General features: G+C 38.9%; 1 protein-coding gene and 1 long non-coding RNA gene across 2 annotated transcripts in view; one reads left to right on the top strand and one right to left on the bottom strand.

Annotated features, from left to right (window-relative positions):
- LOC147875027 (uncharacterized) overlaps positions 1–19,426 on the top strand; it is a 39,111-nt gene extending 19,685 nt beyond the window's left edge. The window contains exon 3 of the long non-coding RNA XR_015537599.1: positions 19,343–19,426. This is a non-coding gene — a long non-coding RNA (uncharacterized LOC147875027). The remainder of the gene's footprint in view (positions 1–19,342) is intronic.
- Positions 10,060–19,463, bottom strand: LOC110841026 (uncharacterized). The gene is made up of 2 exons (XM_087357905.1): positions 19,370–19,463; positions 10,060–16,148 (listed from the first exon to the last, which is right to left on the bottom strand). The coding sequence occupies exons 1-2, from the start codon at positions 19,442–19,444 to the stop codon at positions 10,161–10,163; spliced, it is 6,063 nt and encodes a 2,020-aa protein (XP_087214031.1). The 5' UTR covers positions 19,445–19,463; the 3' UTR covers positions 10,060–10,160.
- Between the last annotated feature and the right edge of the window lie 1,556 nt (positions 19,464–21,019).

Genomic DNA, 21,019 nt, shown 5'->3' with positions numbered 1-21,019 from the left:
TATTTGATTGGACACATACTTTCAGTAATTGCAAGTACACCAATGACTTATCACTTAAATATGATGCTATTGAATATTTCATTGTGGAAGTATATATGTTGTCACACGAAGAATAATTTGTTAAATATTTATTTAATTTTATATTACACTATATGTAATTACTACGGTATCGTTATAAAGAATAAATGTTCTCAAATTACATAGGTCCAGCTTCTGCACATACGCGATACCTGTATATGATTTACGTGTTACTAACTCGTACAAACGTCTTTACTGAGTACACATGGCATGCAAATGTCCTTTCACTGAAGTCGTATATCTCAATGTGGCGAACCTCACATATTCTTGCATGTTATGTTGAATTGGTGTTCACATGTTTCTATTCTCACACGTCACGGAGAAGACATCCTTACACTGAGATTCACTGCATGTAGCACCCGTTAATACGTGATTGAACGGTGGTAATTAATCTTGTTAATGGTCCCGAAGAACTGTATTTCTAGAGCACAAAGTTACGTTGATACTGAGCGACCGAAATCAAATAATTCCAACCGTAGTTTAATGGAGAGTATTCAACCGGGACCAGCCGACTGTTCCAAGAAAAAATCTGTACTGACTGACTTCTGATTGGTCCTCGATGCCATTCGAAATTATTGATTTCTTTCCATTGAAGTCTTCACAGATGGCACGTCATATCGTTGGTTCCGTATTTCTCCGGTAGACTGCGTCTTTGTGTTTGTACGTCGTGTCCTCGAGTAAATGTAAGGTAATATTTTCGATGTATTTTTTTGACATTTGACATAGGACACCAATATGTTACCATAAGTTTGACGTGCGTCAAGAATTCCGCGCCCACCAAGCATTGCAATTAATGTACCAGAGATTTGTATTCAATTTTTTGTGAGGCGATTTATATTAATTAATGAAGTACTAACATTCACGTATGTTTATTCCAATTCTTTCGTTACATGATACTTATTTATAGTGAGTTAGATTGGGTCATCGTTACTCATGAATCTGCTACGTATTTGCGTCAACATCTACACTGCATCAATTTTGCAAGAAATAATTCTTGTGGAAACATTATGTAATTTTAGACTTGTTATGATGTATTACACGCATATAAGCACTATTTGTGTTATATGGGGATTGTGTGAGCGCGTAATATCATTATTGATAAGTGGTCGTGGCCGACTTTGCGCACCCTCCACCTCACGACTTTGATGGCTTCGTGCGAATTTCTAAAAAGCAATAAGACATAATAGAGTATGAATATCATTAACTTACCTGTGGCATGACGTCCATACAAAATTTCAATAATTTCTGAGCATCCATTGGTTTTTTCCAAAATTCGTGCTCAGGAAACTATTTTGCACTGATACGGATCACACCGTTTTGGTTGGTTTGGGTTAGGTTAGGTTAGGTTAGGTTAGGTTAGTGAGGCACCTGCGCAGACGTTGTTGCGCAGTGCAGTCGTATGACGTGCGCATGTGAGGGCACCTTGAGCTCGATATGGTTAATTGTAAATTATTAATCACTCAAAATTTCGGTTCCGTCACTTTAAGAAGTATATTATATTCTGGGCTTCACTTTCATACCTAATTAAATTTTTTTACAAGGATATTTGATTGGACACATACTTTCAGTAATTGCAAGTACACCAATGACTTATCACTTAAATATGATGCTATTGAATATTTCATTGTGGAAGTATATATGTTGTCACACGAAGAATAATTTGTTAAATATTTATTTAATTTTATATTACACTATATGTAATTACTACGGTATCGTTATAAAGAATAAATGTTCTCAAATTACATAGGTCCAGCTTCTGCACATACGCGATACCTGTATATGATTTACGTGTTACTAACTCGTACAAACGTCTTTACTGAGTACACATGGCATGCAAATGTCCTTTCACTGAAGTCGTATATCTCAATGTGGCGAACCTCACATATTCTTGCATGTTATGTTGAATTGGTGTTCACATGTTTCTATTCTCACACGTCACGGAGAAGACATCCTTACACTGAGATTCACTGCATGTAGCACCCGTTAATACGTGATTGAACGGTGGTAATTAATCTTGTTAATGGTCCCGAAGAACTGTATTTCTAGAGCACAAAGTTACGTTGATACTGAGCGACCGAAATCAAATAATTCCAACCGTAGTTTAATGGAGAGTATTCAACCGGGACCAGCCGACTGTTCCAAGACAAAATCTGTACTGTCTGACTTCTGATTGGTCCTCGATGCCATTCGAAAGTATTGATTTCTTTGCATTGAAGTCTTCACAGATGGCACGTCATATCGTTGGTTCCGTATTTCTCCGGTAGACTGCGTCTTTGTGTTTGTACGTCGTGTCCTCGAGTAAATGTAAGGTAATATTTTCGATGTATTTTTTTGACATTTGACATAGGACACCAATATGTTACCATAAGTTTGACGTGCGTCAAGAATTCCGCGCCCACCAAGCATTGCAATTAATGTACCAGAGATTTGTATTCAATTTTTTGTGAGGCGATTTATATTAATTAATGAAGTACTAACATTCACGTATGTTTATTCCAATTCTTTCGTTACATGATACTTATTTATAGTGAGTTAGATTGGGTCATCGTTACTCATGAATCTGCTACGTATTTGCGTCAACATCTACACTGCATCAATTTTGCAAAAAATAATTCTTGTGGAAACATTATGTAATTTTAGACTTGTTATGATGTATTACACGCATATAAGCACTATTTGTGTTATATGGGGATTGTGTGAGCGCGTAATATCATTATTGTTAAGTGGTCGTGGCCGACTTTGCGCATCCTCCACCTCAGACTTTGATGGCTTCGTGCGAATTTCTAAAAAGCAATAAGACATAATACAGTATGAATATCATTAACTTACCTGTGGCATGACGTCCATACAAAATTTCAATAATTTCTGAGCATCCATTGGTTTTTTCCAAAATTCGTGCGCAGGAAACTATTTTGCACTGATACGGATCACACCGTTTTGGTTGGTTTGGGTTAGGTTAGGTTAGGTTAGGTTAGGTTAGTGAGGCACCTGCGCTGACGTTGTTGCGCAGTGCAGTCGTATGACGTGCGCATGTGAGGGCACCTTGAGTTCGATATGGTTAATTGTAAATTATTAATCACTCAAAATTTCGGTTCCGTCACTTTAAGAAGTATATTATATTCTGGGCTTCACTTTCATACCTAATTAAATTTTTTTACAAGGATATTTGATTGGACACATACTTTCAGTAATTGCAAAATACACCAATGACTTATCACTTAAATATGATGCTATTGAATATTTCATTGTGGAAGTATATATGTTGTCACACGAAGAATAATTTATTAAATATTTATTTAATTTTATATTACACTATATGTAATTACTACGGTATCGTTATAAAGAATAAATGTTCTCAAATTACATAGGTCCAGCTTCTGCACATACGCGATACCTGTATATGATTTACGTGTTACTAACTCGTACAAACGTCTTTACTGAGTACACATGGCATGCAAATGTCCTTTCACTGAAGTCGTATATCTCAATGTGGCGAACCTCACATATTCTTGCATGTTATGTTGAATTGGTGTTCACATGTTTCTATTCTCACACGTCACGGAGAAGACATCCTTACACTGAGATTCACTGCATGTAGCACCCGTTAATACGTGATTGAACGGTGGTAATTAATCTTGTTAATGGTCCCGAAGAACTGTATTTCTAGAGCACAAAGTTACGTTGATACTGAGCGACCGAAATCAAATAATTCCAACCGTAGTTTAATGGAGAGTATTCAACCGGGACCAGCCGACTGTTCCAAGACAAAATCTGTACTGTCTGACTTCTGATTGGTCCTCGATGCCATTCGAAAGTATTGATTTCTTTGCATTGAAGTCTTCACAGATGGCACGTCATATCGTTGGTTCCGTATTTCTCCGGTAGACTGCGTCTTTGTGTTTGTACGTCGTGTCCTCGAGTAAATGTAAGGTAATATTTTCGATGTATTTTTTTGACATTTGACATAGGACACCAATATGTTACCATAAGTTTGACGTGCGTCAAGAGTTCCGCGCCCACCAAGCATTGCAATTAATGTACCAGAGATTTGTATTCAATTTTTTGTGAGGCGATTTATATTAATTAATGAAGTACTATCATTCACGTATGTTTATTCCAATTCTATCGTTATATGATACTTATTTATAGTGAGTTAGATTGGGTCATCGTTACTCATGAATTTGCTACGTATTTGCGTCAACATCTACACTGCATCAATTTTGCAAGAAATAATTCTTGTGGAAACATTATGTAATTTTAGACTTATTATGATGTATTACACGCATATAAGCACTATTTGTGTTATATGGGGATTGTGTGAGCGCGTAATATCATTATTGATAAGTGGTCGTGGCCGACTTTGCGCATCCTCCACCTCACGACTTTGATGGCTTCGTGCGAATTTCTAAAAAGCAATAAGACATAATAGAGTATGAATATCATTAACTTACCTGTGGCATGACGTCCATACAAAACTTCAATAATTTCTGAGCATCCATTGGTTTTTTCCAAAATTCGTGCGCAGGAAACTATTTTGCACTGATCCGGATTACACCGTTTTGGTTGGTTTGGGTTAGGTTAGGTTAGTGAGGCACCTGCGCAGACGTTGTTGCGCAGTGCAGTCGTATGACGTGCGCATGTGAGGGCACCTTGAGCTCGATATGGTTAATTGTAAATTATTAATCACTCAAAATTTCGGTTCCGTCACTTTAAGAAGTATATTATATTCTGGGCTTCACTTTCATACCTAATTAAATTTTTTTACAAGGATATTTGATTGGACACATACTTTCAGTAATTGCAAAATACACCAATGACTTATCACTTAAATATGATGCTATTGAGTATTTCATTGTGGAATTATATATGTTGTTACACGAAGAATAATTTATTAAATTTTTATTTGATTTTATATTACACTACATGTAATTACTACAGTATCGTTACAAAGAATAAATGTTCTCAAAATACATTGGTCCAGCTTCTGCACATACGCGATATCTGTATATGATTTACGTGTTACTAACGCATACAAACGTCTCTACTGAGTACACATGGCATGCAAATGTCCTTTCACTGAAGTCGTATATCTCAATGTGGCGAACCGCACATATTCTTGCATGTTATGTTGGATTGGTGTTCACTTGTTTCTATTCTCACACGTCACGGAGAAGACATCCTTACACTGAGATTCACTGCATGTAGCACCCGTTAATACGTGATTGAACGGTGGTAATTAATCTTGTTAATGGTCCCGAAGAACTCTTTTTGTAGAGCACAAAGTTACGTTGATACTGAGCGACCGAAATCAAATAATTCCAACCGTAGTTTAATGGAGAGTATTCAACCGGGACCAGCCGACTGTTCCAAGACAAAATCTATACTGACTGACTTCTGATTGGTCCTCGATGCCATTCGAAAGTATTGATTTCTTTCCATTGAAATCTTCACAGATGGCACGTCATATCGTTGGTTCCGTATTTTTCCGGTAGACTGCGTCTTTGTGTTTGTACGTCGTGTCCTCGAGTAAATGTGAGGCAATATTTTCGATATATTTTTTTGACATTTGACATAGGACACCAATATGTTACCACAAGTTTGACGTGCGCTACGAATTCCGCGCCCACCAAGCATTGCAATTAATGTACCAGACATTTATATTCAATTTTTTGTGAGGCGATTTATATTAATTAATGACGTACTATCATTCACGTATGTTTATTCCAATTCTTTCGTTACATGATACTTATTTTTAGTGAGTTAGATTGGTTCATCGTTACTCATGAATCTGCTACGTATTTGCGTCAACATCTACACTGCATCAATTTTGCAAGAAATAATTCTTGTGGAAACATTATGTAATTTTAGGCGTGTTATGATGTATTACACGCATATAAGCACTATTTGTGTTATATGGGGATTGTGTGAGCGCGTAATATCATTATTGATAAGTGGTCGTGGCCCACTTTGCGCATCCTCCACCTCACGAATTTGATGCCTTCGTGCGAATTTCTAAAAAGCAATAAGACATAATAGAGTATGAATATCATTAACGTACCTGTGGCATGACGTCCATACAAAATTTCAATAATTTCTGAGCATCCATTGGTTTTTTCCAAAATTCGTGCGCAGGAAACTATTTTGCACTGATCCGGATTAGACCGTTTTGGTTGGTTTGGGTTAGGTTAGGTTAGTGAGGCACCTGCGCAGTGCAGTCGTATGACGTGCGCATGTGAGGGCACCTTGAGCTCGATATGGTTAATTTTAAAATTATTAATCACTCAAAATTTCTATTCCGTCACTTTAAGAAGTAAGTACACCAATGACTTACATTGACGTGACTCTGACATGACGATGATATTTACGTTACCTCAAAGTGACATAAGTGTTGTCTCTCAGATTCCTACAGATCGGGAGATATTTGCCTTTTCAAAAATTGGCTTTCGAATAATCTCGAAAAATTTAAATGTCTCTATCTTTCAAACCCTTGGACATACATTTACGTGACTCTGACATGAAGTTGACATATACGTTCCCTCAAAGTGACATAAGTTTTGTCTCTCAGATTCCTACAGATCGGGAGATATTTGCCTTTTCAAAAATTGACTTTCGAATAATCTCGAAAAATTGAAATGTCTCTATCCTCCAAACCCTTGGACATATATTGACGTGACACTGACATGAAGTTGACATATACGTTCCCTCAATGTGACATAAGTTTTGTCTCTCAGATTCCTACAGATCGGGAGATATTTGCCTTTTCAAAAATTGGCTTTCTAATAATCTCGAAAAGTTAAAATGTCTCTATCCTCCAAACCCTTTGACATACATTGACGTGACTCTGACATGACGATGACATATACGTTCCCTCAAAGTGACAAAAGTTTTGTCTCTCAGATTCCTACAGATCGGGAGATATTTGCCTTTTGAAAAATTGACTTTCGAATAATCTCGAAACATTTAAATGTCTCTATCCTCCAAACCCTTGGACATACATTGACGTGACTATGAAATGCCGATGACATATACGTTCCCTCAGAGTGACATAATTTTTGTCTCTGAGATTCCTACAGATCGGGAGATATTTGCCTTTTCAAAAATTGGCTTTCTAATAATCTCGAAAAATTAGAATGTCTCTATCCTCCAAACCCTTGGACATACATTGACGTGACTCTGACATGAAGTTGACATATACGTTCCCTCAAAGTGACATAAGTTTTGTCTCTCAGATTCCTACAGATCGGGAGATATTTGCCTTTTCAAAAATTGACTTTCGAATAATCTCGAAAAATTGAAATGTCTCTATCCTCCAAACCCTTGGACATACATTGACGTGACTCTGACATGAAGTTGACATATACGTTCCCTCAACGTGACATAAGTTTTGTCTCTCAGATTCCTACAGATCGGGAGATATTTGCCTTTTCTAAAATTGACTTTCGAATAATCTCGAAAAATTAAAATGTCTCTATCCTCCAAACCCTTGGACATACATTGACGTGACTCTGACATGACGATGACATATACGTTCCCTCAAAGTGACATAAGTTTTGTCTCTCAGATTCCTACAGATCGGGAGATATTTGCCTTTTCAAAAATTGACTTTCGAATAATCTCGAAAAATTGAAATGTCTGTATCCTCCAAACCCTTGGACATACATTGACGTGACTCTGACATGACGATGACATATACGTTCCCTCAAAGTGACATAAGTTTTGTCTCTCAGATTCCTACAGATCGGGAGATATTTGCCTTTTCGTATAATCTCGAAAAATTAAAATGTCTCTATCCTCCAAACACTTGGACATACATTGACGTGACTCTGACATTAAAAGATTTGAGACTTCTGGGTTGTTGCGCTGTGTAGTCTTTTCGATGTTAACCAACGTTTCAGAGGTCATACTGCCTCCGTTTTCAGGGCGATCGCCCTGACAACGGAGGCAGTATGACCTCTGAAACGTTGGTTAACATCGACCAGACTACACAGCGCAACAAACCAGAAGACTCAAATCTTCATACTCATCGCCCTGATGACGGAGGCAGTATGACCTCTGAAACGTTGGTTAACATCGACCAGACTACACAACGCAACAACACAGAAGACAGAAATCTTCATACCGCTGTAAGAACCTCAAGTCTTACAAACGATTAAAACTTGGGATAATACGCAGGCATGTAGTCAATTGTCTGCTGCGAAGGTTGAAATTACTGATTATACCTAGAGCAGGTGACAGGATACTTATACTTATGCCATGATACTTATATAATAAACGTTAATGTGCGTACTGTTTTATAGCACATTGTTCTATTATCTTACATCGGTAGTTAAAATTTCTGTATTTAAGCTCCGCCCTACTGAGGCTGAGATAAAGCTCCACACATTCGAGACTGTGGTAGCTGATGTAACGACAGGTCGGTACATTCTACGGCCGCTTCATTAATTGTCTTGTATGTAAATCACCCTTTGATTTGTGTCTGAGCTCTAAGTTACACTCTGTATAATGCTCTACATGATGAGCACTTCGATATTTGATAGTCTTCAAGGTGGAATAAACCAGAAGGCCATATAACAAAAAGTTACAGGAACGGTTTTCAGTAGTACTTTGCTAATTCCAAATTAATTCCCCGCACAGATACTCATAATGCTTTATCAGTCCTGAAGCATATGCATTATAAAATTATGTCCTTTGCTTATTAACAAATTTAGTTAATTTGTTTTCTTATAAAGCTTGACCTTCGCTGAGACACAACAGCCAATCACAATAACGGAGTGGGGGCAACCTTCACTCGAAGCCTCCGTTCGTAGTTTGGCAGTGGCACGACGTGTATGAACCCTGAACCACTTACTGGGCTGTATGACACTCTTACCAATACTTACGAGGTCTGCTCTGTACCACGTGACCGTATCGAACGCGGGGGTTTTCACCCAAGCTTCCCGAAAAGAGGATCTTTCTATAAGATACAGCAGATAATAATTCCATTCACGTTCGCAAGCTGCAAGTGACTTTGCATTGGTACTAGCGCGCCTTGGTACATTAGTAAGAGGCAAGTTCACACAAGGATGCCTTAATTTTCCAAATAGGTTTCCTTCACGCTTCCACATCATAATTCTGTACGCATTATTAATTTCCCTATGTGTCCTGCCCATTTCAGCTATCTTTATTTTATCACCCCAATAATATTTGTTGAAGAATGTAAACTATGCAGCTCCTTATTATGCAGTTTTCTTCAGTCTCCTGTCACTTCCTTTCTCTTAGACCAAGCACCCCGTTCTCAAACACCCATAAAATGTGTCCTTCCCTCAACGTAACGAACCATATTTAATGTCCATGGAGAACAGCAGGCAATGTTATAATTCTTTTATGTTTTAATGTTTACGTTTCTACACAGCAGATTGGAAGACAAAAGATTCTGTGTAGTAGCAAGCATTCTTTGAATCTCTTTAATTTATTCGCGGTTGAATTTTTATTTGTCACTGTCTTTACACATATTTAACGTTGCCACACTTTAAAGTCATTGGCAGAGTGCCAGTATAGAATAACATGTATTTGACAATCAGGACGAACACATAAATAGTTTTACAATACTCTTTAATCTTATACCTTTAACGAAATGATTTGATTTCGAAGAAACGTAAAGCCTACATCGAATACCTCCATAAAGCAGGGTCCTTTTTGAGTGGGTGATGGTCGTTCACATCATATTTTCATAATATTCGTGTTAGTTTTAATATTACTTTCTCATCTACAAATAGTTATCGCAAGAAGTTTCTCCTTTTCAAGTCTTTGGACTAAAGTTTAGTAGGAATGTAGATATAATTTTTGTTACGAAAACGTGATTGCCATTATAACAAACATTACTACTTAAATAACATTATTCTAAGTACTACTTCTCGGACTGGTATCGATCCGCGGCCTTCAGTTTAATAAGCGCTGCAGTTCTCGGTTATCGTGATGAAGAATACAAATTCAAAGGCGGTCGAGTATTCAATTCTTTTTATTTCCTTTATTGATTGCTTAAACTAACATTTACATTTTCCATTAGCTGCTGCATAATACAATACTTAGGATAACCACAACACTTAGCTAATGTATTCAAGTGCTTCACCTCCAACTCCAGTCGTACGGATCAGAGGAATAACACGTGAAAGGAGAGCCCTTGAACTTGGGCTGACTTCTGTTTTGTTCAGTATATAATTCAAGAGCTCCTTCAGCCATGTTCCTTTAGTATTATACTTCCAGAACTGGAAGCCTTGGATCAGGATGTCTGTGTTGAATTCTTTTGCAAAATATTCTATAAGCTGCTGTACCCCCAATTCACCTAGCCTGTCCTTGTCCACAGCCCTCAAGACGTCATTCAGGTCAATAGTTTGCTTATATGTCACTGGCGACCATGTTTCTTCTTCTGTATGTGCCACTATATCAGCCTGTCGCGTTGTCTGAGCATCAAGGGGTCCTCCAAAATCTTCCATATTTATTCCTATGCTGCTGGGAGATATTTTAGAAACAGAATGTTGTATAATTTGACGCAACTGTTGGTTTTGCGTAACCTGGGGGTGGCTGAGGGCATATTTAAGCATCGATTTCAGTAGCTGTCCAGCAGATATGGATAAATCAACTTTATAATTACTTAAAATCTCCTTGATATTTGCTATTGAAAGCCAGTTAGTCAGAATTTCAAATAGTTTCTGCTCCTCCGTATCTGATGGTTGAATGAGATATTTCAAAATGTCGGACAGTTTATCACCAGAAACTACAATTGAAGGCTGCTGCCGTGTTTTAACGTATTGTAAGTACAGGTCAACATAAGTCAAGTCCTTTACTGAGAGAACATTTCTGGAAACCAATGTTTCAAGAATAGACTGCAGATAAGCCTCTTTTGTCGGATAGACGGCAGGGTTATAAGCTCTGTCTTGTAGGAAACAATAAGAAGATGAATTGTGCAAAATTGTTCTGATTTCTTTCAATACGATGCAATATAAAGACTTGTCGATGCACTGGGTCAATATGTCCGTAACATTAGTAGAAAAACGGCCTTGTCTAAGCCCCTCAATAGTCCTTGTGTCCATTTCAGTGGTCAAATATCTTATGTAATGTTTAATAGCCGTTACTTCATCAGTTTGAAGCTGAACTTGTGATAAAATACGCTGAAAAATATACAAAAGAAGTGAGGCCTTATTGGGGTACATTGAAACATTTATGTTCAAATTCAGTATGAACTCTGTGACACTTTTCTTGCTAAACAGATAATGGATTTTGTCTATGGATGGACATCCTTCATATCCTGAGCAGAAAGGCAGGAGTTCTGTCGGGTTTTGAAGGTCTCTTTCGGACGGAGCGTCGAGTATTCCATCGACTGGAAAGAAGGTACTCATTGAAGTTGTTGATGGTGTTCCATGCTGAGGTTCCGCTTGTGTTCCGTGTTGAAGTTGGGGTTCACCTTGAGATTCCGAATCATTTATCGAATCTTGTGGTCGATATTGAGTTTTCGTTGCATTCTGGGGTTCCGTTTGACGTTGAATTTCTGGTTTACGTGGTGAATAATGAGGTTCGGATTCCGGTTGTGTTAAATGTTGAGACTGAGATGGTGGTTGAGGCAGTGTTTGAAGTACAGATTGTTGTGGTTGCGGTGGTTCTTGATGTTGAGGTTGGGATTGGTTTTGACTTTGAGGTTCAGTTTCATGTGGTGAATGTTGATGTTGATGTTCAGGTTGACGAGTTGCATATTGAGGGTCCGTCTTATGTGGTGGAAGTTGAGGTTGTGTTTGGGGTTGGTATTGAGATGGCTGTTGGGGTTCAGATTGTTGTAGATACGGAGGAGGAGGCTGGAACTCAGATTGAGATTGAAGTTGTGACTGGTTTTGACTCTGAAGTTCAATTTCATGTAGTGGATACTGAGGTGGTTGACGTTGAATTTCCTGTCGTGTTGAATTCAGTGGTTGGGATTGAGGTTGAGGCTGTGTTTGATACGGTGGGTGTTGAGGTTGAGATTGTGATTTAATTAGTGGAAGCTGAGTCGATTGAGACTCAGTTTCTTGTGGTAGTGCATATTGAGGACGGGATTGTGACTGATTTTGACGCTTTGTTTCGATTTCATGTAGTGGATACTGAGGTGGTTGACGTTGGATTTCCTGTCGTGTTGAATTCAGTGGTTGGGATTGAGGTTGAGGCTGTGTTTGATACGGTGGGTGTTGAGGTTGAGATTGTGATTTAATTAGTGGAAGCTGAGTCGATTGAGGCTTAGATTCTTGTGGAAGTACATATTGAGGCTGGGGTTGTGATTGATTTTGACTCTGAAGTTCAATTGCATGTAATGTATACTGAGGTGGTTGATGTTGAATTTCCTGTCGTGTTGCGTTAAGGGGTTGAGATTGAGGTTGAGGTTGTGTTTGATACGGTGGGTGTTGAGGTTGAGATTGTGATTTAATTAGTGGAATCTGAGTCGATTGAGACTCAGTTTCTTGTGGTAGTGTATATTGAGGCTGGAGTTGTGACTGATTTTGACTCTGAAGTTCAATTGCATGTAATGTATACTGAGGTGGTTGATGTTGAATTTCCTGTCGTGTTGCATTAAGGGGTTGGGATTGAGGTTGAGGCTGTGTTTGATACGGTGGGTGTTGAGGTTGAGATTGTGATTTATTTAGTGGAAGCTGAGTCGGTTGAGACTCAGGTTCTTGTGGTAGTGCATATTGAGGACGGGATTGTGACTGATTTTGACGCTTTGTTTCGATTTCATGTAGTGGATACTGAGGTGGTTGACGTTGAATTTCCTGTCGTGTTGAATTCAGTGGTTGGGATTGAGGTTGAGGCTGTGTTTGATACGGTGGGTGTTGAGGTTGAGATTGTGATTTAATTAGTGGAAGCTGAGTCGATTGAGACTCAGTTTCTTGTGGTAGTGCATATTGAGGACGGGATTGTGACTGATTTTGACGCTTTGTTTCGATTTCATGTAGTGGATACTGAGGTGGTTGACGTTGAATTTCCTGTCGTGTTGAATTCAGTGGTTGGGATTGAGGTTGAGGTTGTGTTTGATACGGTGGGTGTTGAGGTTGAGATTGTGATTTATTTAGTGGAAGCTGAGTCGGTTGAGACTCAGGTTCTAGTGGTAGTGTATATTGAGGCTGGAGTTGTGACTGATTTTGACTCTGAAGTTCAATTGCATGTAATGAATACTGAGGTGGTTGATGTTGAATTTCCTGTCGTGTTGCATTAAGGAGTAGGGATTGAGGTTGAGGCTGTGTTTGATACGGTGGGTGTTGAGGTTGAGATTGTGATTTATTTAGTGGAAGCTGAGTCGGTTGAGACTCAGGTTCTTGTGGTAGTGCATATTGAGGCCGGGATTGTGACTGGTTTTGACGCTTTGTTTCAATTTCATGTAGTGGATACTGAGGTGATTGATGTTGAATTTCCTGTCGTGTTGCATTAAGGGGTTGGGATTGAGGTTGAGGCTGTGTTTGATACGGTGGGTGTTGAGGTTGAGATTTTGATTTATTTAGTGGAAGCTGAGTCGGTTGAGACTCAGGTTCTAGTGGTAGTGTATATTGAGGCTGGAGTTGTGACTGATTTTGACTCTGAAGTTCAATTGCATGTAATGTATACTGAGGTGGTTGATGTTGAATTTCCTGTCGTGTTGCATTAAGGGGTTGGGATTGAGGTTGAGGCTGTGTTCGATATGGTGGGTGTTGAGGTTGAGATTGTGATTTATTTAGTGGAAGCTGAGTCGGTTGAGACTCAGGTTCTAGTGGTAGTGTATATTGAGGCTGGAGTTGTGACTGATTTTGACTCTGAAGTTCAATTGCATGTAATGTATACTGAGGTGGTTGATGTTGAATTTCCTGTCGTGTTGCATTAAGGGGTTGGGATTGAGGTTGAAGCTGTGTTCGATATGGTGGGTGTTGAGGTTGAGATTGTGATTTAATTAGTGGAATCTGAGTCGATTGAGACTCAGGTTCTAGTGTTATTGTATATTGAGGCTGGAGTTGTGACTGATTTTGACTCTGAAGTTCAATTGCATGTAATGTATACTGAGGTGGTTGGTGTTGAATTTCCTGTCGTGTTGCATTAAGGGGTTGGGATTGAGGTTGAGGCTGTGTTCGATATGGTGGGTGTTGAGGTTGAGATTGTGATTTAATTAGTGGAATCTGAGTCGATTGAGACTCAGGTTCTTGTGGTAGTGCATATTGAGGCAGGGATTGTGACTGATTTTGACGCTGAAGTTCAGTTTCATGTGGTGGATACAGAGGTTGATGTTGAATTCCAGGCTGTGTTGCATTCTGAGGTTCTAATTGATATGGTGGAAGTGGTGATTGAGATTGGTATTGAGCCGATGGTTGAGGTTCAGATTGTCTTGTTGTTTGTTGAGGCTGTTGTAATTTTCCATATTGAGGTTGAGACTTATGTTCTGTTTCCGGTTGTTGTGGATTTTGAGGAAGAGGAGTTTTAGTCTGGGGTTGATAGAATTCATTTTGATGTGGATATTGAGAATGAAATTGGTTTTGAGGTTTGGGTTGATGGGGTGGATAATTTGGTTGAGATTGTAGTTCATTTTCAGACTTATTTTGTGATGGAAATTCGGGTTGATGATTTTGAGGTTCAAGTTGATGTGATGAATACGGAAGTTTTGTAGGTTCCGGCGGGCGTTGAGATTTATATTGTGATTTAGATGGGTCTTGTGGCTGAGGATAGATTGGATGAGAATTTTCAGGTTGGGGAAAGAGGGTGACACGTGTGGGAATTTGTGTCACTTTTGTTGTAACTGCTGTTGTATCAGGAATGGCGTGGATTATGTTCTTAATGATAAAAGTAACCTGCTGCGGTACACCCTGAATGTTGATGACCAGTTGTAGGAAGGCCTTCAAACCGTCGTACACATTGGTGGTGGGTATGCTTGGTAGCTGCTGCGAGATCATTTCCCATATATTGCTATTCAACGCGTACAGTATCGAAGCAAGATTTCGGATCTGTCTTACAGTCCTTGGTTCAAGACCGAGTGGAACGGTTGTCAGAATCAGGTATATATTATATTTGATGGCGTTCTTGTCTGAGGATTTGATAGTATGTATCAGCAACTGCCCTAAAGCGTTATTCATAAAGCTATTTGCGTCTGCTGGGTTATATGATGGAGGAGCCAGTACCCAAGGAAGTGCCCAACTCTGGTCAATACCTCCTGTAAGGTTAGGAATCTGATGAGTGAATATTAAATCTGCAACCTTGGGCTCTTTCAAGTAATTTATCAGATACTGAAGTTGAAAACCAAAATCTGGTTCAACGATAGATATGAAAGATTTGAGTACAATTTCCAGTTGTTCTAGGAGAGACAAACTCATCAGCTGTTCCAACTGTGGCAGGATGAAATCGACGTTGAGTTGTGCCGAAAGTAGTTTGTTATGCAGCGTCTCAACGACAGCTAGCATTTTAGCGTTCGATATTATGGGCGAAGTCTGTAGCAGGAAGCTCAAAACGTTGATTAAGTTGGATTGTAGGATATTCAAAACTGTTAGCCTCTGCACCTGTGTGCTTCCAGAGTCATTGCCAACAATGGTAGGTATAACGGGTCTAACTACAGGTATAACGACTTGTTGTTTTTCACCTCCAGACCCCGTTACTTTCACCAATGCACTTCCAGTATGACTTTGAATTGATTCTGTTCTCAGTGGCATGTAGCCCCACGTGCCGTTTAAGAAACCATTTTCATCCAAATCATCGGTACTTACTATTATTCCTGTGGCATTACCAATAAAATCACTACCTCTTGATCCTGCGTCTCCAATAACCACAGATCTGTTGCTACTGCTGCCCTCTACAGGTATGACTGCACCTCCGATCTGTAGAGACGCTCCAATTTGATAGGGGTGTCTGATCTTACTTATTCCTTTTATGTCAATAACTGCACTAGCGTTAAGGTTCCCCTGGGGAAGGAACCCCAACCCAGAGACAATATCAGTCCAATTTCCAACGCCATAATGCACAACATTTACACCGTCAATGACATTTCCGTTTATGAAGCCTGGCAGGTGGTACAGATTCGAGAACCTGGACGTTGCTCCATTCCATACGTTTTCGACGAATTTCTGCAAAAGAATAAAATGCAATGAAAGACGTTGTTAAACAAATTAAGCTGACCCGGGGTTCTCCATGCCAGGCCGAAGGGGAGACCAGGGCAGAATGGGGCCATGGGGCAGAACGGGGTATCGGCTTTACTTTGTCTGCAATGCGTTGTGATCTATCGGGACCGGGTGAAATACCATCAGCATACAGCACAAGGTCATGTCATATCAGTCAGCGCCATTTTGTGGTTACGGTTTCTGAAATAATCACCCATGCTGGATTTTGCTATTACATTTTAGAAATTTTTCTCAACTTCCAATGAAGGTAAGACCTATTCATTGTTCATATCCACTTTGTTAAGTGATGCATGTTACAATGTGTTTTCTTGAAAGTCTTAAACACAATATTTTTACTTATTTTCATGATGTCATTTTGAAAGAGTGTTCTCGGGGCAGGATGGGGCAGGGCAGAATGGGGTACCCAGAGAAGAAGATCAAATGATAAGTGTCTGTGATGTGGCGATGTCTATTGAAGGGTGGATCCGGTATACGTTTTGCTTGAAATGGGTCACTAACTCATGTGCAGGTGTTGGTAGTCACCATGATGAAGAGGTGCGCATGTGTGCAGTCTGCATTAGGCCTAAGTAGATTTCAAATGTGTAAAGTTTCGTCATTTTACATTGTATACTAAATAATTTTTATATCCTGCGTTATAATTATTAGATAATCTGTGTGTTGCAAATTTTCAAACATTTATCAACCATACCCGTCTTACCCCGGGTACAGGGCAAAATGGGGCAAGTCACATTCTTAAAGAAATTAATATTTAAAAACTGTAACACTTAGGACTAAACTAATAAATCATTATAAATCTCAAATATACAATAAATACACACAGGGTTCCTCCATGTGTTTATCTTTATTATTGTCCCACATGCTTCCAAAGATTAAGTTCCCCGTTCTGCCCTGGGCTCCCCGGTATTGAAGGTGTATGAGAATATTTCGGCCAGAGGAATAGGAAGTATAAGAAGATGCTAGAATGAGGACTTCCATAATTTGTACTCTTTATCAAATTCAATAAGACGATCAGTTAGTGGAGGATTATATGGACGGGACGTGTAGTACGCATGGGAGAGATGACAAATGTACGTAGAATTTTGATAACAAAAGTCTGAAGGAAGACTGGCGTAAATAGGAGGACAATAATAAAATTAAACTTAAATAAATAGGGTGGGAATCTGTTTAGTTTATTGCCACATAATCTTCACACCTGTTACTCTCCTCTCTTTGTAAAAATTCTTAGACTAAATGTTATGAATTAAAGTCGGGTTACATTGCTAACACACAGCAGAAACTTAAAACACAGCTGAGGGGAACTCGGAAATGACGTGAAGCTCAATCACAGATCATCGCAACACTCACTGGTTGCGAACCAGTATCGGATACCGGAATAATAAAATTTGCGTCAACAATATAAAAGGAAATGCAAACAATGATTATTATAAAATTTATAATTGCACCATTTTCTTTTACTAGAGCAGGGCGCTCCTTTCGGAGCTCCTAGGGAGGGTTGGTCAAGTTTGTAAAACGCCACCAACCTTGTGTAAGAAACTAAACTAACCGCCCCGAATTGAGGGTTAAACAATTGAAATCTTAAGTAACACGCTAAACTAACTCCCCTTCGGGGGGTTAGTTTAGTGTCTCATTCAAGTGGTTTAACCCTTGAGTAAGAAGCTAAACTAACCCCCCGAATGGAGGAGTTTAAACACTTGACCAACCCCCTTTGGGGGGGGTTGCGTTTTAAATTCTTGAGTAAGACACTAAACTAACCCCCCTTCGGAAGGGTTAGTTTAGTGTCTCATTCAAGTGTTTTAACCCTCGAGTAAGAAACTAAACAACCCCCGAATAGTGGTTAAAATACTTGACGTCCAACCCCACCCTTTCAAGTCTTCGTTTGTTTTCTTCTGCTGTTCTGTTCTTGTTGAATACGTTTTTCTGTGTTTATCAATGTAAATCTCCCTTCGCTTATCTTTATTTGTTACTTATAGTGATAATGCGACTGGCTTGATATTTTTTGATTTCTTTGTTATGAAGCGTTGATGACGTAATTTTTTGACGACAAATTGCTTGATGACAAATTGGTTGACGACGACGAAATCAGATATTTTTATAGTAAGAAATTCGCATTATTAATTAAATAGTTTAATCTAGAATCTGTTTCAATTTTCCGTTTCTGTAAAAGTTAAAGATAGACAAGTTTATTATATTTGTTTCAATGGTTCTTATATACAAATGGTATGGTTTCGCCGAGAGAATAATTTTCTATCATTTTTATATTACTTAAAACTTATTAATCTTCCTAGGGCTACTTAAGTACCCATAGTTTTCTTCCAACACCTAACCGATGTTCACTACTGGTTAACCGTAACTAAAAATCGAAAAAGCGTTGTTGCATAAACGCATACAGTTTGTGTTACAGAAGAATCATAATCAGATTTAAATCCTTTATTATACATAAGAATGGATGCAGGCTGTGAAATATTTTTTTTTTTGTGTGTCTCAAATTCTCTACAAGGAACGAGGCGGTCTATTTGTTAAAACTCCTGCTTCCTATTGGAGAGTTTCCGGATTCAAAACCTCAGCTCGAAGATAGCATATAACAACTGAATAATTTCGTGGTTTTCCTCTGCCCCTCCAAGCAAATACCGGGATAATTCTTTAAATTAGATCACTCGACGCTACATAGTCAGCTCCTGAAAGCGCCGTTAAACAACTCACAATTCAAATTTCTCCCTTTCTCAGTCTCTGGGACGGCTTCAATGCGACCATAACCGGTGTTTTACAGTGTAGATCAATTTGTTTCTATCAGCTTTTCGTTGCATAGCAAGCGTTTAATTGATAAACCAACCACCCAGCAGATCACAGCAGAGCCACATACTTAGATAAAATTTCCCAATTGGAATATTCACACGTTTGTCACAATTAAATAAATTTCATCATTATTTTTAGTGTCATTTGAAAACTAGGCGGTACAAACAATGAGCAATTTTGCCAGGCCTGAGAAAACTCGTAAAATATAAAAAATTAAAACAAAACTGCCGTAATTAATATTTCAAACTCTAATTCACCCTTTTTCTGTTTTAAAAAATGCCTAGCATAGAACACCCTACGACTAGTGTTCAAAGACGCACATTGCACTAAATCGTTTTAATTCTCAGATGAGAGTGAAATAGAAGACCACGTACCGGTAGGAATGATTGGTAAGGCAAAGCCGTTGAAACCAGGAGACTCGCTGTGGCGAACACTGCAGACAGCAACATCTCGAGATCGACTGGGCGACTCTGGCTATCGGTTTGTTAATAAGACTCATGACGACAAGCACTTTATCGTGGCTGGCACCGAGTGGCATACAGTTTATACCCCATTAACGAGCGCAGAACATTATGTTACTCAACTTGATGAACTTCGCGAAGAGGGGTTTGCTATCTCTAATTCTTGTACAAGTGCCTGTTGAACACCAGAGAACTGTGGCTTTATGTTAACCTAGCTGCGCTGCTCGATTATAACAAGCATTTAAAAATGCAATAAATAAAAATCTATGAAAACAATAAAACAACCCAAGTTGTTGTGAAATTCTCTCCGCACTAGTGCAGAGCCCAGGATACTTAGTAAACATACACATTCGAAAGGCCTGGGTGACCCACAATAAGACGAAAAATCAACTCAAAAATACTTGCATATATAGTAAGAACCTCCCGGTAGAGAACGGGTCCGTAACAAAGAGGGTGCGGCAGAGACTGTCTTACAGACACCGGTTCTGACAGAGTTCGGGTGGGGGGAATTTTTAAAACAATTTCAAATTTCTCAGAAAATCAAAAATGTAGGAAAATCAACATAAAACGCACAAAACTAAAATTTTTTGAAAAATTCCGAATTCAATTTTTTTTTTGGAAAATATCGAAAATGTTTAGTTATCTTCGCTTTTCATGACACTTATAACCATTTTAAAAAATTTTAAAAGTTTTCGAAAAAATCACAAATTTAGCAAAATGTCCAAGAAGCCCACAAAACTATGAATATTTGAAAATTTTTTGGATTGGTGCGCTTTTAAGACAATTTGCAGCATTTTTCGATTTTTAGAAAAATTCAATAATTGGAATATATTTCTTTCTAAATTTGACCTAACCCATCCCAATTAGACGTAGTGTCTGTCGGACCCTGTCTCTGCCACTATCTAATTCACACAGTCTAAGCTGGACTCGGACTGCGCTTCAAACGGTGTCTGCTTAATACGGTGTGTGATTAACCATGTGTCTCCTTGACTCCGTCTCAGATTCACCCGGTCTCCGCGTGACACGGACTGTGAATCACCTGTCCCTGCTCGATAAGGTTTGTGCTACACCCAGTGTCTGTTTGACTCGGTCTCTGCCTCACTCGTTTCCGCCTGATATTTCTTTGATTCACCGAGTATTTGCTTGACTCTGTGTCTCACAATTCTCTGGTTTTGACAAGAGATTTTTCAAGATTTGGGACAAGTGACTTCTCAAGACTTGGGAAAACTGACTTCTCAAGACTTGGGACAAGTGACTTCTCAAGACTTGGGAAAAGAGAAATGTCAAGACTTGGGACAAGTGACTTCTGAAGACTTGGGACACGCACTTCTCAAGACTTGGGACAAGCGACTTGTCAAGACTTGGGACAAGTGACTTCTCAAGACTTGGGACAAGCACTTCTCAAGACTTGAGACACGCACTTCTCAAGACTTTTTACAAGTGACTTCTTAAGACTTGGGACATGCACTTCTCAAGACTTGGAAAAAGTGAATTCTCAAGACTTGGGACAAGTAACTTCTCAAGACTTGGGACAAGTGACTTCTCAAGACTTGGGACAAGTGA

Source organism: Zootermopsis nevadensis, unplaced genomic scaffold (genome assembly GCF_977971745.1).
Source record: "Zootermopsis nevadensis isolate Lab colony 2312 unplaced genomic scaffold, Znev_1.0 Znev_ptg000002l, whole genome shotgun sequence".
NCBI classification, from domain to species: Eukaryota; Metazoa; Arthropoda; class Insecta; order Blattodea; family Termopsidae; genus Zootermopsis; species Zootermopsis nevadensis.
This window is presented reverse-complemented; position numbering and strand designations above follow the sequence as displayed.